General features: G+C 42.4%; 10 protein-coding genes across 10 annotated transcripts; 6 read left to right on the forward strand and 4 right to left on the reverse strand.

Annotated features, from left to right (window-relative positions):
- Nucleotides 1–802: 802 nt before the first annotated feature.
- BRETT_000390 (uncharacterized protein) lies at nucleotides 803–2,251 on the forward strand (the record flags this gene model as incomplete). Its single annotated transcript, XM_041278958.1, has 1 exon — nucleotides 803–2,251. The coding sequence occupies one exon, from the start codon at nucleotides 803–805 to the stop codon at nucleotides 2,249–2,251; it is 1,449 nt and encodes a 482-aa protein (XP_041137172.1).
- A 189-nt stretch (nucleotides 2,252–2,440) lies between these two features.
- On the reverse strand, nucleotides 2,441–3,142 carry BRETT_000391 (uncharacterized protein; the record flags this gene model as incomplete). The annotated part of the gene is made up of 1 exon (XM_041278959.1): nucleotides 2,441–3,142. The coding sequence occupies one exon, from the start codon at nucleotides 3,140–3,142 to the stop codon at nucleotides 2,441–2,443; it is 702 nt and encodes a 233-aa protein (XP_041137173.1).
- A 524-nt stretch (nucleotides 3,143–3,666) lies between these two features.
- On the forward strand, nucleotides 3,667–6,252 carry BRETT_000392 (uncharacterized protein; the record flags this gene model as incomplete). The annotated part of the gene is made up of 1 exon (XM_041278960.1): nucleotides 3,667–6,252. One exon carries the CDS (start codon nucleotides 3,667–3,669, stop codon nucleotides 6,250–6,252), a length of 2,586 nt encoding a protein of 861 aa, XP_041137174.1.
- A 280-nt stretch (nucleotides 6,253–6,532) lies between these two features.
- On the reverse strand, nucleotides 6,533–8,029 carry BRETT_000393 (uncharacterized protein; the record flags this gene model as incomplete). The annotated part of the gene is made up of 1 exon (XM_041278961.1): nucleotides 6,533–8,029. The coding sequence occupies one exon, from the start codon at nucleotides 8,027–8,029 to the stop codon at nucleotides 6,533–6,535; it is 1,497 nt and encodes a 498-aa protein (XP_041137175.1).
- A 2,987-nt stretch (nucleotides 8,030–11,016) lies between these two features.
- BRETT_000394 (uncharacterized protein) lies at nucleotides 11,017–11,463 on the forward strand (the record flags this gene model as incomplete). The annotated part of the gene is made up of 1 exon (XM_041278962.1): nucleotides 11,017–11,463. One exon carries the CDS (start codon nucleotides 11,017–11,019, stop codon nucleotides 11,461–11,463), a length of 447 nt encoding a protein of 148 aa, XP_041137176.1.
- A 600-nt stretch (nucleotides 11,464–12,063) lies between these two features.
- BRETT_000395 (uncharacterized protein) lies at nucleotides 12,064–13,071 on the forward strand (the record flags this gene model as incomplete). Its single annotated transcript, XM_041278963.1, has 1 exon — nucleotides 12,064–13,071. One exon carries the CDS (start codon nucleotides 12,064–12,066, stop codon nucleotides 13,069–13,071), a length of 1,008 nt encoding a protein of 335 aa, XP_041137177.1.
- Nucleotides 13,072–13,273: 202 nt separating this feature from the next.
- BRETT_000396 (uncharacterized protein) lies at nucleotides 13,274–15,040 on the reverse strand (the record flags this gene model as incomplete). Its single annotated transcript, XM_041278964.1, has 1 exon — nucleotides 13,274–15,040. One exon carries the CDS (start codon nucleotides 15,038–15,040, stop codon nucleotides 13,274–13,276), a length of 1,767 nt encoding a protein of 588 aa, XP_041137178.1.
- Nucleotides 15,041–15,901: 861 nt separating this feature from the next.
- Nucleotides 15,902–17,020, forward strand: BRETT_000397 (uncharacterized protein; the record flags this gene model as incomplete). The annotated part of the gene is made up of 1 exon (XM_041278965.1): nucleotides 15,902–17,020. The coding sequence occupies one exon, from the start codon at nucleotides 15,902–15,904 to the stop codon at nucleotides 17,018–17,020; it is 1,119 nt and encodes a 372-aa protein (XP_041137179.1).
- Nucleotides 17,021–18,225: 1,205 nt separating this feature from the next.
- Nucleotides 18,226–21,930, forward strand: BRETT_000398 (uncharacterized protein; the record flags this gene model as incomplete). Its single annotated transcript, XM_041278966.1, has 1 exon — nucleotides 18,226–21,930. One exon carries the CDS (start codon nucleotides 18,226–18,228, stop codon nucleotides 21,928–21,930), a length of 3,705 nt encoding a protein of 1,234 aa, XP_041137180.1.
- A 157-nt stretch (nucleotides 21,931–22,087) lies between these two features.
- BRETT_000399 (uncharacterized protein) lies at nucleotides 22,088–24,547 on the reverse strand (the record flags this gene model as incomplete). The annotated part of the gene is made up of 1 exon (XM_041278967.1): nucleotides 22,088–24,547. One exon carries the CDS (start codon nucleotides 24,545–24,547, stop codon nucleotides 22,088–22,090), a length of 2,460 nt encoding a protein of 819 aa, XP_041137181.1.
- Nucleotides 24,548–25,035: the final 488 nt, after the last annotated feature.

Below are 25,035 nucleotides of genomic sequence, written 5' to 3' on the forward strand. Positions count from 1 at the left end.
CGAGATCAAATCCTGTTTGGAACTTTGTAATTATCTGATTTTAAGGTTTACAAGTGATGATTGATTGATGTCTTTTTTCCCCGTTTTTTTATTACGCCGATTTTATTGGCTGCCGGGTAAAAAAATACAAAAAAAAAAAAAATAAAATAAAATAACCATCGGGTGGCTCCAAATTTTCGCAAGAGCTTTTATTTATGTGGTGCACGGATGACAAAGAAATTGGCCGCAGACCGCACATCTATGGCATACAATTTTTCGCTGTACTTTTTCCTCATTTCATCTTTCAAGTTTTTTTTCCACTTTCTTTAAACGCCGGCCGGTTGCAACGGAGATCGGGCGAGTTGGCACTATTAGGCAATGCTCTATCTATCAAGCCCTGACAAATATCATAAAGTAAGAATACAAGTTCCCATATGGGAAAATAGAAACCTATTTCAAAAGCAATATTGAATTTGGCATTTTTGTTGAAATGTAGGATCCTTCTTAATACCTAATGTGGACCCTATCCCATACATAGACACAATCGTGTCCGCGGTAAGAAAATACGAACCGCGGAAAAGCCCGGATTTTGCTAAATAGATAAGGCAAAGATATGAAAATACCGGAGTTGTTGCGACAGAAACAAAGCAAATCAGAAATTTATGCCCTTCTGCAATTACTATTTAAGCAATACAAAGACGTCAAAAGTTGAGTTATAATTCTAGTGCAGGTAGCACAACTTCCTGTTGTAAGAAGGTCGAATGTAAACTAGCATTACATAATCTTCACTTTCTTATCATATACACAATCAGAACAACAACAGATGACTACAGACTCAAGTTATTTCACAGACCAGATTCAGGCTAGGTGCCGTGATCCAATCCCATATACTGTGTATTATGGGACTTTCGCACACACGCCAATACTCGGATCAATGGAAGTGATGCCGAAAACAGCCATCGGTGTGGATAATACCGGACTTATCACATTCATCGAAAAGAGCTTCCAAGGTGATCTATTGAAGCTTGGAGTGGAAAAGTTTGGCGTGGAAGAAGGCAGTGTCAAGGTTGTGGACAAGTCTGGAAGTGAGACCAAGTTCTTCTTTCCAGGATTTATCGACACGCACATCCATGCACCACAATATCCCAACAACGGTATATTTGGAGAGACAACTTTGTTAGACTGGCTTAATATATACACGTATCCGCTTGAATCATCCTTTAAAGATGCTGCAGTTGCACATGAAGTGTATTCAAGAGTAGTGAATCGCACACTTGAGTGTGGAACCACCACTGCTGCATATTATGGCACAATTCATACTCGTGCGACTGAAATATTGGCAGATTCAGCCCTGAAAGCAGGTCAACGTGCTTTAATCGGCAAGTCCTGTATGAACGACCATTCCCCCAGCTTTTACTGCGAAACAACCGAGGAGAGTAAGCAGGGAACGCTCGATTTAATGAATTATGCGCATAAAAGAGACCCGAGTGGAGAATTAATACAGGCTATCATTACTCCGAGATTTGCCGCCTCGTGTACGGATGAGCTTATGAGATGGCTTGGCGACTTACGAAAGAGCAAGAACTGCTATTGTCAAACACATCTCTCGGAAAATCATCGGGAGATAAGGTGGATGGCCCAGCTTTTTCCTCAGTATGACAGTTATACTGACATATACTACCAGACGGGTCTTTTGGGCAGAAAAACTATTCTTGCTCATTGTATTCATCTCACAGATGACGAGAGAGATCTTCTTGTGAAGACTGGGGCTGGAGTTTCACACTGTCCAACTTCTAATTCATCTATCACCTCTGGTGAAGCCAGAATCCGTTGGTTGCTCAATAGTGGGATCAATGTGAGCTTGGGAACAGACTGCTCTGGTGGATTTTCTCCCTCCATTCTTGAAGTTGCAAGACACGCACTTCTAGTTTCTCATCATCTAGTTATGTCTACACATAACGACAAGGAGAAGCTCAGCGTTAAGGATGTGCTTTATTTGGCAACCATGGGTGGAGCCAACGTGCTAAACTTGTCTGACAAGCTTGGATCTTTTGCAGTTGGCAAACGGTTTGATGCCCAGCTGATCGAGTTGTGCAATCGGGACTCCAATATTGACATTTTCGACTTTCAGAGACCCAGATGGGGGTCCCAGGATCCTAAAGTCTCGCACACGAGGTTTGACAATCTGATATGCAAGTGGCTTTTTAACGGAGATGACCGGAATGTTGATCGTGTGTACGTAAACGGAAGACCCGTGATATATAGAGTGTGATTGGCTGAATCACGAAGAACTTTGCTACAGGATACTAATTTTTGTTTTCTCTATTTCTTTCTTTTCAAGTCTGTAATCTAAATTTTGACAGCCAGCAATGAATCCCAAAGCTGCATCATAGAATGCAGCGGGATGTTGGGCCTCCTAATATACAAAGCACTAATAAGAATAGCAATCACTATATACGTATCAATGGTAGCAAAGAGCATGAAGAAGCGGGAGATTCGGATATTTCTTTTGCCATGTAGTTATCAAGTCTGGTATTCTATCCTCAAACGGCTCAGCATCGGCTTCTCCCCCCGCCAGCTGCTTGTAGCCTTCTTGATATGCCGAATTGAGCATATTTGCAAGATCTAATATTGCACGACCTCCTGCACGCGCACTTTCGTGATCATCTCGTATATCGACGTTAAAACAGTACACAATGCTGTTCACCGAGTCTGGATCAAAGTAGTTCCGCGTCAAATAGTCATCCACAACTGAATCGAAGCATCTCTCTTCGCATGTTATCACCACTTGGAAATCTAACTCATCTTTAAATCCAGGATGCTCATCCGAGTCAAGTACTTGTAGCGGCTGATTATAGTAAGGCCATCTTTCAGGGGCCTTTTTCACCTTGATGTTCCTCTTCGTCATATCCAACACTCCGTTGCTTTTGTGCATCTTGAGATCTTGTGAGTTGAGAACTTCCATTATTTTTGTATATGGTGTTCCAAACGAGAAAACATTCGGCCGATCAATAGATGGTCCAGGAAGCCTTACAGCAGACCCTGTACCATATGATCTCACCAGATATCCGTGTTCCTTCAACACTTTGTGAGCTTCCATGGATCTGTTATTGTTAGAAGCACAAACTGTGCAAAATTTCAGTGCTGGTATTGAAGCAGGCATGATGTACAGAGATTGATGCGAAAAGGGAATCAAAATTCGGCCAGTATTAATTTTTCTGATGCCTTGCAAGTAATGTGTAATGTGTCTAACTAATTGTTAAATGCTTTAAACAAATGCGGTGCGTAATATATATATATATTGCTTATCTTCTACTGCTATCGCTGTTCTCCTGACTAGGCAGAATAGGGGAATTATCTGTCATTGTTCTGCTACATTTCGATCTTTAATTTTTTTTTCTCTCTCTCTCAAGTGTTCGACACATCCGTACATCCAAAAGAGCATCTGTCTCTCATATGACCCTCTTTTCTGGTTTCCCTTATCGCAGGGGACCTCGCACTATTGTAATACAAACCTTCTTTAAGCTTTTTCAAAGTGTGAAAATCCCGTAGTTCTTTTTGACAATTGTCGATCAACAAAAGCATATCACTGTTGGTAATGTTCCGTTCTTTCATTATTATTGGACCGGTTTAGTATATCAAAGGTGACATTCGAGTTTTCATTCTGCACATCCCAACGTCAATAGCATGAATTTACCATTATTTGCAATTTTTCTCTGTCTGTTCATTTGCTCTGATGCCAATCAAAATGATGAAACAAACAACAAATCTGATTCACGAAGTGAGCACATTATTAATCAAAACAGCTCAAATAATAGAATTTCACATGATGTGCTAAGCATATCACCAAATATATCAATTAGCATACCGAGGTCCATTAGTACAATCGATGATACTTCAAGTAGCTGTATCAGTCAAATTTCACACTTGCCGCATTTCACAACGCTAACAGATTCGTCAAAGTTAATTCATAGCATTTCATTCACTGGGTTATCTAGTTTTACAAGTAATGTTGATAACAGTGAAACACCATCTTCTGCAGAATATTCACGCCTAACATCCGATCTATCAGTATCTCTTTCCTCAACAGGCAGACGTTTATTGACTACACTGACCAATGGATCAACTTCTGAATCAGAGAAGATACAGGTTGCTTTAAGAAATGATTATGTGAATCAAAGTTCCGAAAGTTCATATTCTTCCATTCAAAGTATAAATAAGTCATATAAAATGCCTGAATCATTTTCTCACGCTAAAAGAGATACCTTCGTTGATTCTACGATTCTCAGCCAATCACATCAGGAAAATTCATCCAGCACAATGTTGGATTCTCAATTTATCTCGAACACAACTGCAACAGTTCTTGCATCTCCAGAAAAGATTCCAGTACTGCTCAACATTTCGGACGAAGAGGCAACAGGTGACGTTATTGCAGAGCAGGCGCTAAATCAAGGCCTTGAGAATTTGACTGATGTGTTAAACTCAAGTGATCATGAGCCGGTGCTGACAAACGAGGAAAAAGCATACTTCATCACTTTTGAGGAGTGGAAAAGGCAGAAGATAGCTCAGGAATTGAAAGAAAGAGCAAAAAGAAAGGAATCGGAGGATGGGAAGCAGAAGAGAATCAAGGCAAACAGAGCTCAGGGGCAGAATAGTAATCTGGATTACCCATTCGGTGAGGAAATGGAGTTTGAGGCTTCACTATTCACGGATGATGATACTGGTTCTTCTGATAATGATAAATCCTACAAAGGAAGATTCAACTATGCTAGTTTGGACTGCGCCGCTACAATAGTGAAGACAAATAAAGAAGCCAAGGGTGCTACTGCAATTTTAAACGCCAACAAGGACACGTATCTTCTCAATCAGTGTAAGGCCAGTAACAGCTTTGTGATAGTTGAACTGTGTGAGGATATATTGATTGACGAGGTTCTGATTGGAAATTTCGAGTTCTTTTCGTCCGTGTTCAAGGATATCAGGGTTTCAGTAAGTGACAGGTATCCGTCTCCGGATTGGAAAGTGATTGGTGAATTCACAGCCAAGAATCTCAGAAACCTTCAAACGTTTCACATTTCCGACCCAAAGATATGGGCCAAGTTTCTAAAGGTAGAGTTTCTTTCGCATTACGGAAATGAGTACTACTGCCCTATTTCTTCACTTCAGGTGCACGGGAAAACTATGATGGAGCAGTTTAAGGAAGAAACACACCAGCCATCAATTGCAAAAGAGCTACGTGACATTTCCGTCGATGAGATTGCAAATGGCAATTTGCAAAATGCAGGTGAGGATAGGAATGTCACCCCTGAAGTACAGCAGGAGGTTGAGCCTGAGAATTGCGTTATTCGACCTCATTTGGGACTTGAGCAGTTTCTTGAGCAGCGAAAAAACCTTCAGGCTGCAATCTGCGTCCAGAATTTCACTGATGAAGTTGCAAATAGCAGTATGAGCAGTATATCGCGAAACGGATTAATTGATGCTCCAACTTCGAGTGCTGCTAATATTCAAGAATCCATATATCAGAACATCATCAAACGGTTGTCTGTATTGGAATCAAATGCAACTCTTTCTCTCCTCTACATTGAGGAACAATCTAAGATTCTTTCTGCTGCTTTTGAGAGCTTGGAAAGCAGACAGAGCAAAAGCTTTGATGGTTTAATCGGGCAAATGAATGCAACAGTGCAGAGCCAGATTTCCAATTTCAAAAGACTCAACTCGGAACTCTCAGAAAACTTCGAGCAGTTTTTCAACTATCAGAACAGCCGTTTTCAAAATGTCTTGCTATCCAATGAGGATCGATTGGATCGGTTTCAACGGTCGCTCAACTTTCAGAAGAAGATGAACTTTCTAAGCTTGGTGATCATCATCTTCCTTCTTGCATACATTATATCGATGAATAATGGAACGGATGCCGATTATATTTATTCTCTTCCTAATTCTCCTGCCAATGCAGCGAATGATGCTACTAGAACACATTTAAAGTTACATGCTCGGCAAAACTCTCCAAATAAGGCCGACTCAAGCGAGTCATCATTATCAGAGACATCTATTCCACATAAAGCACAGGATTTTGTTGACCGGATATTCCATCGGCAAAGACCAGGAGGAAGTGATACGGATGAAAGTGAGAATGAGACCACACACTTGGAGAAGAGTAGCCAAATAGAAGTGGTATCTGTGCAACTAGCACAGAGTAAAAAAGAAGAATGTGAAAGAGAGAAGGAGAACATGAAGCCAGGTGAAAATAAGAAAGAATATGAAAGCACAAAAAAGTAACTAATGCCTGGTTACAGAATAGAGTCGCAGCTTCCGTTTTTTTTTTTTTCAATAATATAAATGCATTAATAATAGTAGAACAGAATTAGAGCAATATGGTAAAGAAAAGATTATCGTTATAGAAAAGATCGAACTAAAAGTTGGTAGTTTTTGCATCTATGTAGATGGCTGAGACATTTAGCTAATATGCAGAATGAAATGCCGTTTATCGTATTAAGCAGAGGGCAACAAGTATGACAGCAAGTAGTGCAAATTGCAATCAAGCATGTACCTGTCGAATTTAATTTGCGTCCACATATGGAGACGAGCTTGGACACGTTTGTCTAGGAGACCCCGTTTTGTATATTCCTTCATCATACGAGTAATCGCATGTAGTCTGAGATGATGCTGAGCTGAAAGACGAAATGTTGGAAGGCGAACTTGATGGTGAAGAAAACGACTTCGTGGCCATTGGAGACTGGCAAATTGGATTAATATATTGTATTGCCTGCTCTGTAACGAACTCGAGGCTTGAGTCAAAGTTAAGAAGCAAGTTAGAGAGATCGAATGCGAAATCCGACACTGTGCTCGAGTCTGGGTCCACCTGCAAACTCTTCGAGTCCAATTCACGAAGATGATTCTCCACTATGAACTTCTTGACCACTGCAGTGACTCCCAAAGGAGTATATTTCTCTATCATGACGTCCGAAGGGTTCAAAGCCAATTTCAGCAGCAGCAACGAGAGCTTTCTGACTTCATTAATCGTCGAAAGACCCCGGAAGCCGCTTACAAATGGTCCGTACTGGAATACACGTCCAGAATCCTTGTTTTCCGCTTCACACTCGTCTGTGGATTCAGAATCATCGTCGAAAAAGCGAGATGTCACTTTTTTGGGAGTCACTGGAGTTGGGAGTTGTCCAAATGGAGGAATTATGGAGCCCTGCGACTTGCTGAGAGCCTCAAAACGCCGCGTTCTGTTTGCATTTATCGTGCTGACACGGAATATGTGGTAGACCCGGTTTGTGTACTTGGCACCGGAGTCAACTCCAAGGATCGAGCATGCAAGCAAGAATGAGGTTATGGCAACTAAGGATGGGCTGAAAGTCAAAAAGCTACGCTCGTAAAGTGACAACTCACAGAAATATCTCGCAACTGCAAGAACTGCACTCACAATCTGCGAATTGCACCTATAATCGGCAATTGGCTTGTCTAGACGCTCTTTCCCGTCTGGATCTGCAAACCTCACGCACAGTTGAAGCACACTTTCCATCGAACAATGACCTATTGTCCAATCTAGAGTGCTGAGGATGTGAACTTCCATCTCTTTAAACATACTCTCCTCATACACGTTTGAGCACATCATCTTCAGCTCACTCAAACTTGGCACACGAGATTTCTTGTCTTCATACTTGGCCGCAATCCATAACGCAGTGCATCCAATCAACTGATAATGCTGCTTAAAGGCTATTCTCTTGGCACAGTATCTGTCAATAATATTCCAGCAGAGGAAAAGCGTCTCCGGCTTCAACTTTAGTGATGCATGTATCTGGATGATGAAATTCACAAGATATGGGCGCATGAACCACTTCACTTCAGGTTGCAGGTCAATCATTGAAGGATTAACCTTTGAGGCTTCTTCCAAAGTGCTGAGATGCGAGGTAATGCTTGGAATGTATTCGTTTTCAATGACTCTATTCTCGAAATTTTCGATGCATTCAAGCCTAGGGGAGTATCTTCTGCCAGATCCCCTTTTGGGAGGACCATATTGGATCCTATGACTTTTTAAATGGGAATTCATGGTTGGTTCTTGATCCGGGTAAATGAGTCTGAAATATACTCTGACGCTTCAAAAAAATGCTAATTTGGCCTCAGGAAATGCTAATGCTGACAGATGATCTGATTCTGTGTCTGTGTATTTGTGCACTTTGTTTAATTGTGTTTGTCTCACTCTTTTCTCTATTATATACTTCGAAGAGGGGATGAAATAAAATCCTTGTTTTCCTTGTTTTTTTTGTTTTTTTTTCAACTATGATCCCTCGGAACTGCGAGCTGAGGGTTGGAATGGGAATATTCGAGGCTGAACTTAAAGCAGGAAGAAATTTTTGATGTGCAGTTAGGCCCTAAGTTAAGAATAAAAAAAAAGTTATGCCCGGGGCGATGGATCTATAAATATGCAACGGTCAAAGATATGAGGGGTCAACTGTTTTCACAAAACTTTCAATCAACAAAATCTGGAGATTGCTGATTGATCGGGTGAGTTGGAAATATGACGTGGAGCAAACAGGTGTGGAAATCAAAAAAAAATTCCGAGTACCGAGTGTTTAATTCAAAAATGAGTCGGAAAAGAATGAAACGGAATGTTAATGATTGATAGGTAATGAGGGCAGTACTATGGCTATGGGACACCTACTATATGAAAAGAGACAGCTTTAGAAAAAGAGACAAGAACTTGGCAAATACCAACAGAAGCGAAATTGATATAATTGAGTCTCGCGAGTGCAGAAGCTAAAGTTTAAGTATTATCGGTGATTTTTCTAAAGGGTAGGGTACGCTTGAAATGAGGAACGCTTTGAAAAACGCCAAAATGACAAAAAAAGTTGAATGAAGAAAAAGATGAATAAAAATAGCCAAGCCAGATTAATTATATTACAGAGGAGAAGGGAGCAGCATACTGGAAGGACAAAAGCAAGGGGAAATTTAGACGCCGTGCCATTCCAACAAGAAATTTCAATTAAAGGTGAATGAATCCATTCATCACATAAGTGAATCCATCTCCATTGCAGACTTCACATTGCTCCTGCCTTGCTTCCCGAAGCCAACTCCTTTGCATTAGGCCCCCTTTAATCGGCAAACCCCCTTTCTCGACCCGAAAAACTTTTTTTTCACTTTAATTTGGGGTGCTCGGCCGCGATTAGGATAAACACAGCGATATTCGCATATTCGCGTTTTGATTTTCCTTTTCTACCATTGTCCTTATTTCCCTTCTGAGCTTTTATGTCATTGTAAATTTCCTCATTCTCTTAAACCGCGTTCGTTGGCACGAACCATATTCTTTATTCTCTTCAACACTAGTGATGCACTATAACTTTTGTCGAACTGTATTATTTTTTCTATACAGACACTTCCCGTGGAATTATAGCAATCCGACTCATTCACGGTTTGGTTTTCATTTTTAATCTATTCTATATGCGGCTGGTTTTACCTTACTCTTAATTTTACTCATCTGAATACCTTCTTGGTACCTCCCCCATTATACAAATTTGTGATATTCATTTAAATTCATCACTCAAACTTCAAGATTTCCTTTTAAATCCTACCGTTTATTGATTAAACAACTACTGGTTTTTTGTACTTCCATATTTGTGCTTCCAGTAATCTCGTAATTTTTATCCTTTCTCCCCCTTAAATGTCCTTCATTCGCTGTGTTCATAATTGTGGTTCCCCGTTCATTCTTGGCCCATCCCAGCAGGAGCGCGACTTTTCCAATTTTGTTTACTTAAAATTCTTTTTTGGGAAAAGATAAGCACGATTTTGGCGACGTGCATCAGCGCGTTTATTAACGCGGATATTTTTTGTCGTGAGAAGGGAAAATTTTAAAAAATAAAATGGCTCGAGAGAAGCCTCAACAGGGGTCCAATTTAAAGAGAGAAAAAAATTTCAACGTTAATTTATTCCTAAAACGTCAAAAATAGACGACCTATTAGGCAAAGGCCCCTTCTATTTGAAGCCGTACCAAGGCGTCCCTTTATGCGTTCAGACAGTCAAGAAATGACGTGGAATATAGGATATATGTCCTGGGTGCAAGTTCGTTAAGTTGTACTTATCACTGATGTACGGATAATTTAGTAATTGAAAGCTTTGATGGGCATTGAAAAGCGTAGCTGTGAAATCAATCCAAACTTGTTTCTTGAATATGTTCATAATGCATATAAAGTATGATAAATAAAATCCTTCCTCTGAAATAGATCAATTATTTCTGTAAAAAGAAGATCCAACTTCAAATAGAATCTGAACTTGTTAACCTGTGAACAAAATTCTGAAACCAGTTTGTTGACCATTTTGGAGGGACAGATCTAACTAAAATAGTAGGAGATTCATGTAAAGTGAAAATATCTTCTTTAAAGTTCTTTATCCTCGGTATTGTTTCATTGATCAAAGATGGAAAATACCGCTGTTTGATATATAATCCCTGCTGATTATGATATCCGTATCTGTCATAAGCATCGCGAATTGCAGATAGCTAGCTGATTTCAGCAAGATTCAGAAAAGAAAAAAAAAGTCAATAGGGGAAATCTCCGAAGACATATTACGGCTGTGCAACTATGTACCGGAGAAATAAAGAAGGATCGATAACTCCGATATCAATTCGATCATCAAAAATAAAAAAGAGCAGGTATTGGTAGTTGATAGTAAACCACTGATCATGATCATTGATTGTGCTATTCCTTTTCTTGTTTCCATCCCAAACAAATTACGTATGAAATTACTTTGTACCTATAGTAAGGAATGACGAGGGAAAAATATCGTTAAAACTGGAGAATAACGCTGGAAGCAATTAGCTACGAAAAAGAAAGAAGATATATTAGAAGAGAAGAAATATTAACTATGAAAGCGAAAGGAGGAAATAAGGAGGAGGAAGAGTTCCATATAGTAAGAGAGCAAGATAGATATCTTCCGATTGCAAATGGTAAGTATTGAGTGACGGGGAATGAATTCAAATTGTTGACTTTGCTGTTATATGGATCAGATACTAACATAAATAATATCGATGCAGTTAGCCGTATTATGAGACGAGCATTACCATCTTATGGAAAACTGTCAAAAGAAGCCTCCGAGTGTATGCAAGAATGCGTATCAGAGTTTATATCATTTATTACGTCACAATCAGCAGAAAAGTGCTCGATTGAACGACGAAAGACATTAAATGGTGAAGATATCTTATATTCAATGTACACTCTTGGTTTTGAGAACTATGCCGAGGCTCTTAAAATATATCTTGCAAAATATCGGGAGTTTGAGCAAGAGGAAAGTGAAATTCGACGGCAGAAGTATTTAATTCGTAAAGAGCAGAAACGTCGAGAAAGATTAGCTAGGAAAATGAGCAGCAATTTATCGAATCAAGATACAGCTGGAATGGAAACTTTGTCCTATGATCTCAGCGATGAAGATAATGATTATGAGTTCACTAGCAAAATTTCCGACGATAAGAGTGAAAGGGATAGCAATATTTGAGCATAAACAAGTGGTACATATGAGTAATTGAGGAAACAATGATTACATTCAATTTGACAGGAGCAACAAATTATTCAGTGTATATTATGATGGACAAGTACTTCAAGAACATTAGTATGGAAGTAAGATAGATACCATATATATATTTCCATTTCCCGCACCCCATTAGGAAAAGAAAACTGAAAATCCTTCGTACAAGTTTCATTTTTCAATATGTGACCATTCAGATACTCATCTCCTTGCATTTTATAGAAATATAGGAAATATATGAAATATTTTAAGTGTTAAATCTATACTGGATGCTGAGTTTGTTCAGGACAAAAAATTCCTTGTTTGGAAAAAGAGGATTTTCAGTCATACTTTCCGGTATTTTATTTTTTATTTTTGGAAATGCCGAGTGTTTAGAATGAAGCTCTAGAGAACAAGATCAAAATAGACTTAGAGAATCAGAAGAGATGCTTTTAAAATAATATAAATTAAGTTGTGTTGTTAATTTTGGTTAAGAGAAATATGATGATTCGGAAACTGGTGAACATTATACTGCTATGCTTAAAAGTGACAGGAGAAGAAAGTTTCATGATTAAATTCAGAAACAGTAACATGAATGGAGGTAACAATGCCGCATATACACGTTATGAAAAACTTTGTACAAATTGCTCAAATATACACATTGGAAGCTTCGAGGGAATAGTGGGCAAGTTCGAACTCAGTACGCTGAAATCGATGTATTTTGACGAGTTTGTTGAAGCGATTAGTCTTGACAGAAATATTGAGGCTGCATCAGTTCAGAATTTTGCACCAAAACATCTTGCTAGAATATCGCAAAGGCATCGAATTCTTAGACATCAGACAATGGACTACGTTTATGAGAATCGTACATCTACGGTATACCTTTTGGATTCAGGGATTTGCTCCAATTGCTCGGAATTTGGGGATAGAGTAATATCTAGTGAAAACCAGAGGAAGGAAGAATTCAGCGAACATGGCACTGAGGTGGCTTCAATTTTAGGTGGAGAGACACTAGGAGCGGCCAAAAACGCTATTATGATCGATTACAAGGTATTGAATGAAAATGGAAGGGGAAAAATGAGTGACGTTCTCTTGGCACTTGAGGAAATAAATGAAAAGAAAGTGAATGGAGTGATATTGCTGCCTTTTGTGGGAAGACGGAATTTCATACTCGACTGTGCTATAAGCGAAATGGTGGAAGCTGGATTTATAGTTATTGCTGCTGCCGGAAATTACCAAACAGATGCATGTTTGTTTAGTCCATCTGGTTCTTCAAGTGTCATAACTGTTGGATCTGTTGACGTTACTACAGATGAATTGGCTCCATTTAGTAACTATGGCCCCTGCGTTAATCTGTATGCTGACGGGGTGAATTTAGAAACCATGACAACTAACGGATCTGTGACTTTGCAGTCGGGAACATCGTTTTCTGCAGCATTGGTTGCAGGAGTTGTCAGTAGTGTTTTTACATTAAATAGTACGATGGGTGGTAACTTAAACGAAATTATCACTGAAATACGGACACCAAAGGCGGGGAGCACAAATTTGCGGCAATTCGACCACGAAATACGCATATTATCGTATTTAGCTAAAGACTAGGGACGATCACATTAAGCTGAAGTAGAGCAGAGAGACGTCAAAAAAAAAAAGGATGCATAGAATAAAGATTCCTTTCTCGTAAAAAAAAAAAAAAAGATAGAGATGGATAAACCCAGGATGTAAAAAACCGTAAAGAATTGTGGAAGCCATAGAAATTCAAAATCGTTACCATTAAAAGTTCGAAAAAGCATGAAACGGTAGATCATACCTTCAGTGCTTTAGCCCGACAAATTGGACACGTGTTGTCGTTAACCAACCATTCGTCAACGCAGTTTTTATGGAAAGCATGCTTACAATCAAGCTTTCTGCCCAGATCTCCAGAAGAGTACTCTACCAAGCATATTGGACAACGATCACCCGGATTGTAGTATGCAACAGGGTTCCTTCCATCTAGGTAAGCGGCTCTTTCCTTCCACGTGGCCTTTTTCGAAACGGAAGGCCGGAAAACGCACATGGTCTCGGGTTTCTGATTAAGCTGGTCACGTGACAAGGCCCTGTGCCGGTTCAGCAATTCGAAAAGAGAGTTGCGGAACTCATCCATGTTTCCGGCAGCGATTGAGCGGGAGTTGAAAAACGTTGTGTCGTTCGGGTTGATGATTCCGTTTGTACTTGAAATGTATGCAGTTAAAAGATCGATGAGAATCGGCATGGAGTCCAAAACCGAGTCTGATGCCTCATAGTGATGTGCCATAACGACAATTATCCAGGAACGGTAAGCATTATCGGCTGTGCTGGGTTGTTCTCCGGAGTTTTCACCGGAAACATTGTCTGCATTTCCACCAGTTGGTGTTTCTGCACTCTGTTGCGATGCAGACGGGCGAGTTTGGGCAGCATCTCCATTCAAAGGCGTGCCGCTGGAACTGGCCGGGCTTGCAGTATGCGAGATGATGCTTCCGGCGGAAATAGCGTCGTCTGATTCGTTGGTCTGGCTTGGTGGTTCCGGGTTCGAATTGCCGGAATTGGTGCTTGTAACCCGGACAGAGCCCGCGGCAACTGCTCGGCTCACACTTACAAGTCCAACTATCATGATTGGCACTGTTGATGGCACCGCCTCAGATGTGTCGTTACGCGAAAAACGAAAAGCTCTGAAAAAACTGAGTCCACCCCCATTTTGCAGCTGGGGCCGAAACTGATGCTCAAGCAAGTTGTCGTGGGCAAGGCGGTGCAAGAACTCGCCGAATGTGGTGTCTTCCCCAGCCGGAATATCGGCACGGTCAAGCCGTGTGCCGGTGTATCGTTGCTGGAGATCGCCGAGGTCGGGGTCCCCTCTGCGGTCGATCGACGCGTCGCCGTTCTGGAGGAGTCTTCTCAGCGTGCTGATCGAGACTGTTTGGAGAAGCATCGAAAGCGTATTGAACTGGATTGGTGGTCTTTGCTGCGGGCTGCGATCCCTCGAACCAATGTTGGACAAACTAGGAATGCTGACTCTTGCCCTGCTGAAAATGTTGTGCGGAATTGATGCATGCATTCTGGATGAATGGTGCGAGGTGTGTGAGGAGGTCGTGCGCGCACCAGTGGTGTAAGGAGGCGGCTGCACGGTAGCATGAGGCTGGCTGGGTGGAAGATGCTGCGATATTTCAGAAGATTCAGTATTTTCGGAGGTAGTGCCACCTCTAGAATGAAATAGCCGCTTCAATTTGCGAATCTGCTTGCCGAGGCGGTGTGAGAAAGTGCCATGCCGGGTAGAGCTATGGGTGGTATGTGCTGAATTATGGCTGGTACGTCCTGAAGTATCAGAATTGGCTCTTGATGCAGGAAATTCTGCATAAGGTGCGGGACCATGCCGTCTGGAGGGATGCCTAAATGAATATGGCTGGGCCGGCCTTGCTGAGTGTACTATAAAGCTGCTGTCTTCTGGATTTCTATGCACTGATTCAAATACCGGCGGTATACTGCTTGGAATAACTGATGCGCGTCTATTTGTATAAATGACGAAACGGCGGCCGTAATTCTCTCTGTTACTGTTCATTCTGTGCTTGGATCTCTGGTGTACCTATGAGTGAAAACAAGTGCTTTTTGCTTTTGAAATTGTCCTCTGCTATCTGCAATCAACCGTGGTACAATTATTGATGATGCTTCAAATATTGTGCTGCCTGCTTTCGGATAAGACTAGGCAAACACGAAAGAATCAGACAGTATCAATCCGGTCTATGTGTATGGATACGGTATATCTAGAAAGTATGATTTGGATGGATGGTCAATTAGTTAATGCTAATAGTTAATGTCATTGATATGAACATTTGTAGACAAAGAAAAAAAAAAACATTAGGCGCCCATAATAATGAGTGCAAGCATCCATCCAAGATTTTTATTTTTATTGTATTTTTTTTTTTTCTTTGACGTCCCTGAGAATCTGCCAAGTTAAGCGCGAACAGATTAAAAATAAAACGTGAAACTCCATAGTGATGATGTGCTTATCTGCTTTCTGATCAATGCATCTATCTGGTTGTCTCCACTCCTCACCGCCAAATAAATGGAGTAACAATCTCTATATGAATCAGCAATAATTTACATGTACCTCTTCATTAGCAGACATATCCACAACGTACTTTCATTGATGTCATATCATTTCTTTGCATCAGCCACATTGCACCGCCACAGGACCCTTGAATCCCGAAACTATTTTGAAACAGCTGCAGCATCTTTTTTACACATGCACTGTTTCCAAGATGAGTACAATTTGACGCATCACAAGACTTTAAATTTTGTAAGCCATGATATAAAGAGCCCTAATCCGCACCCATCAAATTTCTTAGGTGAACTATATACCTTTGCAAGCCTATTAATACGGGCGAGAAGCACAGTCGCTATTTAGATAGACGGCAGATCAATGGAAGCTCATAGAAGCAATAATAAGATCGTTCTCAGCTGCTTGAACATTATTCCAAACGACATGCTTACCACATCCACATTTAAGAAAACGACAACTGTCACAGTGTGGAGTAAAATTCCAGTATCTGGTATATTGGAGGAGAAGAACATGAATGCAAACGAGGTTGCCAGCAGCACATCGACGGGCCGATCGACCCTCACCGGTATGTCGCAGTCTGCATCCACAGGTACATCAGCGATAGCATCAACCACAAATACACTTGCTACAAGTACTACAGCAACTTCTTCATTGCAAAAAGGTGGACTCCAGACAATATTACATAGTGGAAATGGAGGAAGCAGCATGTCAACTTTGACTTTAGCGTTGGCTATAGGAATACCAGCCGGAATAGTGCTCTTTGCGCTAATCGTGATTTTGTGTTGGTACCGAAATAATTGCAAGAACCGTGAAAAGAAGAAAAGCAATGCAGAAGCGGTTGGCTCATGGAAACGCAACCCTTTTAATAGTTATTCGGAGGATGAATTTGCGGAAGGAACAGATAAGGAAAAATCCTTTGGGAGCTGTAGCTATAACTGGGAAAACGAGACCAAGGTACAAAATCCAACAAATAGAAACACATCCGGGACGAGCATTTGTGAGCAAAAGCTGGAAAACCAAGGGACTATTTCATCAGGAAGTCTTTCAACCTTTGAGTTGGGCAAAAATCTAAGCGAGGAGAAATTGGGAGAGGCAAAAAGAGAGAAGATGGATAGAATGTACGAGAATTACCGGATTAGGCATATGGCGCCTATTCAAAGGTTGCTGATAAAGACACCGGGATCAGCACTCAAGAAGTTTTTTGATCGCCAGAGTCAGCATGCTCGTATTGAAACGGCCAACAGTACACCAATTGAAGATAAACTGCCAAAGCCCAAGCAGGCGGCTCTTCGCAGTTTGAGATTGGTGAATAGACTACATGAACTCAGGGAAAGTTCTGGAAGCTATAGCAGTGATAAAGAGAATAGAGATCCCAGTGATGTGCATCCGTTGCCAATACGGCAATATCCGAACTCACAGATAGTGGGAGATGTTCCCAAGAACGTGTATAGGAAAGCACACGAGAACGGGATTCGTTAGAAAGCAAAAGCAGAAGTAAAAGCGAAAGCAAAATGTCTTGGATATTTTTTCTTTCTCTGTCCGGAATTGGCCGATGGAAAAAGTCTTGGCAAAATCAAGCATATATTTTACAGGAGAAAAAAATACAAGCCATGATGAAAAAATCGCAAAAACCAATACGAGCAAGGATAGACTTTGACGGGCATGAGTTCGGGGAGGGAGACAATATAAATCGTTTGTACAGAAGCCGAACAATCAGTAAAGCAGAGGTAGGGAATTTAGAGCAGAATTATTTGATTCTGTGGTTATTGTTTTTAGGGGGTGTTGAAGATGGAAAAAGCTCGCGGAACGAGATGTAGGCTGAGCTCAAATAGGAGGGACCGCGAATACATGGGATAAAAAATAAATAAACTAAAATGAGGGGGAAAAAGCAGATAAACAATCCAGATGAACATGTATTACGTACAAGGAGACTAATTCAGATGATGTATTTATTCAATTTTTATTTTATTTCTTATTCTTCCAAACTTGTTTGTGGCTCACCTACGTAATCCATTATCCATTTACTTAATATTTTTTACTCTCGTGCATCTTTTTAGATTGTTGAAGCAACATGTACTTTTCGTATTATACTAAATTGTGCTACTCAGGACCAGCGTGTTGTAAAAAATCGATGTAAGCAAAAAAACACTCTAATTAAAATGACCAAGTACTGTATAAGCATGGTAAGGTTGTAATTAGTTGACAGTTAGCTGACAAACTTATCTGCTTGCTCATTGATACTTAGTCTGCATAATTTTCCTGCCGATGATAATTGCTGCTATTTTTTGTACTACTATTTTATTTGCTTGTGCATTTTTTTTTTATTTTTTCCTTCCTCACTTTTTTCCACCTCGTTAAGTATTCCCATTATTCATTTTATTTATTTATTTTTTTCACCCGTTAGAGCCACGCCGATTCTCGCGAGAGTTCCGACATTACCAGAAACGTTTCAATCCAGGCGTTTGCACAACAGACTAATCTTCAAGGTCATGGGGCTCAAAATTGGCTTCACTTCGTATTTTCATATATAAACTGTTGCCCATTTGACAAGAAGGCACTTACCAGGCTGCAAGTAACCGACATATTCAATATCGACACTGCAAAATCACAGCTGACTAAAAGCAAGTGATCCGAGTACCCACGGTTGAAGAAACAGCAAAAAAAAACGAAAAACAAAGTGAATAATGCAACGATTAAGAGCGTTTTCATCGCGGAGCGGGCGGCATTCGAACCCAGACAGTGCCAAGGACTATGATGCCGTTACACCATCTCCGAAATCACCCACTCCCCTGACTAAAGAAGCACAAGGAGAACTCAGTCCCGAACTGGCACCAATAGTGACTCTTCTATCAGCACAGATGAACAGGAAGTACTTCGAAGGGTTCTTCATGCTTCTCAGGGACCTCACAGCCGAGGGGAAGCCGGCAGAACGCAGGTGGCAGGAGGTTTATGGAATTTTGATCGGTAATGAGCTCTCATACTGGAATGCAGACGAGCTTAAGAGCGGAGATGTTGACGCGGAAAACAAACCATCGTACATAAATTTCACGGATGCAACTCTCAAGGCTGAGGCGACATTGCCTTCCGGGCAGGGCGAGTTGAACAACGTCATTATAGCATCTACAACGTTGAAAAACAGGTATCTTTTGCAGTACTCGTCGTCCGAGCAATTTTACCGGTGGCGGTCGGCATTCCGGTTGGCCGAGTTCGAGTACAGAGCTTTGCAAGAAGCCTATACTGCAGCACTCTTGTCTGCACGGGGGTCTCTGCTGTCGGACATACGTGTTATCTTGGCCGAAACGAAGTTTGACCGCGAGGACTGGGTCAGTGTACGTTTTGGGGCAGGGATGCCGTGGAAAAGATGCTTCTGCGTGATCAAACAGTCAAAGAAGAAGAAGCACAAGAAGAAGAACAGCGGGATGTTTGGAGACGGCTCGTTGGGCGAAGTGATGTTCTTTGAGACGGAAAAACGGTCCAAGAAGGCCTTGCCTATAGCCACGATCAAGGAGGCAGATAGTATTTATGCGGTTTATCCACGCAACTACATGGTGATAGACCACAGTACGATGGTGAAGCTTGACGGCCAGATCGTGTTTGATGAAAAAGAGGGCCCCAGACAGTGCTCTATCTTCCTGATGCCTGAGCAACACTCGGCTGTGCCTGGCTATGACACCATGATCAGGTTCATGATTCCGTTGTTGGACGCATTCCGGCTTTATGGGCGGCCAAAGAGGCTGAATGCCGACAAAACCGACCCGGACTCGCTTCTTTTCGCACTTCCCGTTCTTCCAAACGTCCACTACTTGGAAGTTCAGGACTTGATGCAGCTTTGCTCGAGTTCTACATCTCTCTCGTGGACTCCTCCCCAGTGGGATGAGGCGGTGAAGCGGATTCTTCGCGTTAAGATGGGCCAGGGATACACTGGATGCGGATCTGTCGATGGCGTTGATGGTGCCATTCGATTTCTGGATGCTTCCAAGGACATGGCGAGGGGGAAAATCAGAACCATCTCATCATCTGTGGCAGCATCGAGACCGAAAGTGCTTGGCTCGAAGTTCTCTGTTGCCAGTTCCTCCCAGTCTTCTCTGGCGACAGATTCCATACTTTCCGAGAAGATTGCTAACGATGATGGTCAGAAGAGTGGCAGTATGAGTACTCAGATGAATGGTCAGATGAATCTGACCAATCAGGTCGGCAGAAATCAGATGAGCAATCAGAGCTATCCGAACAATCCGAACAATCAGAGCTATCCGAACAATCAGAGCTATCCGAACAATCAGAGCTATCACAGCAATCAGAAGAATTCGAATAATCCGAATAATCAGAGCTATAACAGCAATCCGAACAATCCGATCAATCCAAACAATCCGAACAATCAAAACAATCAGACCAGATACCAGACTAAAGATTTGCGGCCTCCGGAAACAACCGTTACCAATAAAAGTCCGCATCAACTTCCCAGCCTTCCAGACTTTGAGCTTTATCCAGGTGGAGATGAAGATGACCATGAGGTTATTTCTGCTCAAGGAAAGCCTATAGGCATGGAAGAAGAGGAAGATCATGGATATGGTAGAGATGAGAGGAGACCGAAGAAAGAAGAGAAAGGTTATGGATATGGTAGAGATGAAAGGAAGCCAAGACCAGAAGATAAAGATTATGGATACATTCGAGATGAGAGGAAACCAAGAAAAGAACAGAAAGACTACGGCTACTTCAATGATGAAAGAGAGCCGGAAAGAGAGGCAACACCCTACCACCACCACCATCACCACCATCATCACCAGCATCGGGAAAAACACGATTCACCAGAGCATGAACGGTTGCAGATGGACGCATCGCCTGGCTCAGACAAAAAGAGAGACTCTGGCGGCAAGATCGTGAGCATATACAAGCGATACGCACAGTTCCCACCCCTCCGGGAAAAAAGCATGAATGATATACAGTCAGCACTGGCAGATGGCCCAGAGGAGGAGGATGAGCTTTATCCGGGCATGGGAGGCTCATCGGACGCCCCTGCACCACCAGTGCACGGTTCAGGATTCCACGATGAGGCCAAAAGTGGCAGATTGTCTCCACAGAAGTCAGACTTGAGTTTTAGCGAGTCGAGTGGTCTTTCGTCTCCAGAGAAAGACGAGCCAGACTTCCAACTGCCAATATTGAAGAAGCCGGTCAACACGGGCCGGGTGTTATCTCCGTTCAGCGAGTTTCACGAGACTTTCCACAATTCGATGGGTCGGAATTTGAACTATGCGGACGGAGGGGGTGTGGAGGATAGTGTATCGGGCCGGCGGCACGCGCACGAACCGGCGGTAATTCCGGCGGAAATGCCGGCGGGAGGGCTGACTCCCAGCGAGAGCAAGCGAGACCGCCGGATAGCGGATCAGAGGAGGAGAGAGAGAGAGAAAGAGGTTCGGATCGAGATGCAGAAGAGGAAGAAAAAAGATCAGTCGGGTGAAAAGAAGTTGTTGGAAAGAAGAGTTGACAAAAACCAGGCAGCCACACCTCAGTTGCAGATTCATGATCGGGACACGGAGTTATCACAGCGGAGATCTCAACGGCTTTCCTCTTTGAGAAGGCCACCACCCGGATCGCAGAACGCGGCTGTAAATGCGAGTAATTCGCCGCATTCGGATGCAGATCCCGATCGAATTAATGCCCAAAACGAGAAGGCTCTGGCACAGATGACCTTGGGAGGAACTCGGACTCCCAGAAGCCCCGATATTTCACGAAACATGAATCGGTTCATTTCGGCTGAGCAACCCGGGGGTGGCAATTCTTCACCAGATAAACACAGCTCATCCCGGTATCCATCCACGATTCCCCAGCAGGCGGCATCTCAGTACCAGCAGGGCCAATACGATTCGATTCACAATCCACAAACCACCCGCTCTGGTGTTTCGAGAAATCCTGCCACGTCTGAAAGTTCTCGCCAGCCTAATTCTGCCAAGCAGAGGTATAATGCGTATGAAAGGGGCCAAGAGATGCAGCAGCCTCACTCTCAGAATTATCAACAACCTCACTCTCAGAAGTATCAACAACCTCTTCCCCAAAATTATCAATCTCAGAATCCTCAACAACCTCATTCTCAGAATTATCAATCTCCGCATGCTCAACAACCTCATCTCCAAAACTTTCAGCTGTACCAACAGTACCCCCAGCAATACCAGCAATACCAGCATTACCAGCATCAGCAGATGCCTGCCCAGCCTGAGTATTCACAGGCAAGATACCAGCAGCAGACCTATCAGCAATCTGCCCAGCACCATTATCCGGCAAGGCAACCAGTGCGGGGCCAGCCATACAGCTCTCCGGATTACAAATCGCAGTCTGGGTCGCCCCAGCAAACTCACAGAGACAACCAAACAAACCCGTACATACGCGAGAACTAGCTGGTGGTACATGCTGGGCATGCTACATACACTCTTTACCGATTTTGAACTTTTTTGTATCTCCTTTTATTCCTTCAGTCTAATTTGTACAGTATGCGATAGAGAACTACAAGCCAAGAAACGTAATCATTCCGTAATCAAACAATGCCCCCACTACTTACTTCTCCATGTCGTTGACGATCTCGAGAACCTTCTTCACCTGGTTGATTTCCGGATTCGGATCGTTCTCCACACTCGACAGAAGACTGCTAAGAAGCTTCTCGTCAATATCCTCCGGCTTCGAACCAATGCAAAGGCTGATCACCCTCTTAAACTGCTGTTCCAGGTCACGTGACGACGATCTTCTCGCCTTCATCTTCTTCAAGAGCTCCTCGTTGTTTTTCTTGTAGGCCTTAATCCGTGCCTCAAGAACAATCTTCGGCGGCAGATCCATCTCCTCGTTTGAAGTTTTCTGCTTTTCCTTTATGGCTGCCTTCACCTGCTCCATTATATCTTCCGCCTTGATCTCTCCCAGCAGCTCTTCTGACAACTCTTGCTCCTTTTCTGCATTCCCGTCGCCTACCAGCTGCATCTTCTTTCTTTTCTCGGCCAGCCTCTGGTAGGCAAGCTTCTCAACCTCATTAAACACCGGCCATACCGTGAATGGCTCGTCGGCATCGAAGTTTCCAGAAAATGTAGATGTGTCAATGGGGAGCTGCTGGGCCTCCTCACGAAACTTCTGGTCTTCTTCCTGTATGGCCTTGTTCAAGTTGCCGATCTTATTTTGGTAGTCGGTAATCGCGAGAACCATCTTCTGCAACTTCTCGTACTGTTTTCTCTTCTCGGATAGCAGCAGCGTCTTTTTCCGGATGGAGGGATGCAGATTGCCGATCTGCTTACTCTTCCTTAGCATTTCATCCCTGAAGTCCTTGCCTAATTGCTCCATGAACTGGGTGATGGAGTCAAGAATCTGCAAACTGCTACTTGTGGCAGTAGAGGCATCATTGGCTGCAGATTTATCCGCTTCACTTGCAGCAAGCAGCACTTCCGACTGATTCAAAGAACCAGCCTTGTTTCCGGCGGAATTCGTACCATCACCACCATTCTCACTGCCTGATTTCCCACCAATTCCAGCCTTGAAATCACCCTCAAGACCAATTCCGCAGTCAACAGGACGCACGCCGGCTTTATTCGGCTTTGTGGGATCCGCACCAACTTCTAGAAGCTGCTGTATTATGTGCTTGTTGCCAACCATGGCAGCAATGTTCAAACACGTGTCCCCATTCCTGTCGGGGAGATTCACTACATGCTTAATAAACTCCGAAAGGCCAATTGCCTGGCCTTCAGGAAGTGTGGGTCCTCTTTTCACAATCCACTCCAAAAGAGTCTCAAGATAGTACTTGCACGCATCGCTGCAACCTTTCCGACCGCATGTATATGCGATGTGATGAAGAATAGTACGGCCTTTGTTATCCACAACACCAATTACCGGATATAGCAAGTCGAGGAGCTTGTCAAAGCTGTTTTCCTCGTAGCAGTTAGTCGCATGGATTGCTCTAACCAACGCAGTTTGTCCCTCCAGGTCTCCTCGAAACCGATTCGCACCTCTGCTCACAAGATCTTCCGCTAACGATATCTTTCCTAAAGTGGCTGCCAAGTGCAACGCTGTTTGTCCATTATCGTCTATCGGAGTGTCGATTATGACAGCACGAAGTTGATCCTCGTCTCCCTCTAGAAGCTGCATCAGTGTCACGTTCTTCTGGTTGGGGAGAAAAAGTGATGACAACACCACTTTAGACTTTTCATCCACATCCGACTCTGGGATCGCCTTAAGAGAGTGCTGAATGTGTAATGTCTTGCCCGAAGCTTCATCTTCATACTTTACACCACTCTGCCGACCGCTGTTCATCATCCTGATATCATGGTTGTATATTTTAATGGGTTCAACTTTGACTTCTGCAAGCTTTGGCTTCTTGGGACTCGAAATTTCCGAATCCGGGATCGTTGCGTCTGCATCCATCTCAGAATACGTTCTTGTAGAACTCCCCTTTGTGTTTAATTCGCTGGCCTTAGAGCTGGCGGCCTTAAACACGTCAGATAATGCACCATATAAGTTGTGTGATCTACAAAGTGAAATTGCTCTTTGTAGTGGTATCCATGTGCCGTTTTCGTTCGATTCATGCATTCCCTTCGAAGCCGCCAATAATATTGACTCCGCTTTATCTGGTAACACAGATCTGAGTGCCTCTGCAAGCTGTGTGATGTTAAGAGACGTGTCACTTTGCCTTATGCTAACTGCACCATTATTGAGCGTAAACTCCCAAACATGGATCCCGAAACGTTCACATGCCGTCAATTCCGACGTCCTGATACCTTTCTGAGGGGCGTCTTTGGAATCTGCATGCATTTGAACGCGTTTGGAGCCATCTGTCGCGGTATTTTCTCCATTTGGAGTAATCCGTGAAGAATCTGCTTTTTGTGCCATAATTATGTTGGAAGTCTGACCGTTAGAATGAGGAATGGAATCTCTATCCAAGGTTTTGTGAAAAGCCACCTGCTGTTGATCTGCTAGTGAGTCAATGTGATCGTTCACCTCGCTTGTCACAGTGTTATCTGCGCTTATTGTCTGATCGGACATGTATTTGAAACGTAAACACGTGAAAAATATGAAATTTTGGAATTGCTTAAGACTTCAAGGACAACTTTTCCTGGAAATAAATCGTGAAAACCAAAATTTGCAAGCGGCACCTCTAAAATTGAATCTTCTTGCCCAATTTCCCGCGTTTATCCTATTAGTTTGCCACTATGGACTCTAACAAAGCCTGAGACACGTCTGCAAGACATCCACGAAAGTGTAGACTTTTTATTTTTTGCTGCTAATTATTTTTCTTCGCATGGTTCTATGCACTTTTTTAGCATTTTAATTTTTTATTTTTAATTTTTTGCATTATACGTTCTAATATTTTGTGGCTTCTTAATTGTCTAATTAGGAAACAGTCCTGGCGCTAAATAGATGGACTGAAGTTGGTATGGTGTGATTCCAGGAGAAATAGAACTTGCTCATGCATATTATAGCTTCTTGAGTATCATAAATTTATAATTAAGTAATCGGTTTAAAGTTGCCGA

The sequence above is a fragment of the Brettanomyces bruxellensis genome, chromosome 8 (assembly GCF_011074885.1).
Source record: "Brettanomyces bruxellensis chromosome 8, complete sequence".
Taxonomy (NCBI): domain Eukaryota; kingdom Fungi; phylum Ascomycota; class Pichiomycetes; order Pichiales; family Pichiaceae; genus Brettanomyces; species Brettanomyces bruxellensis.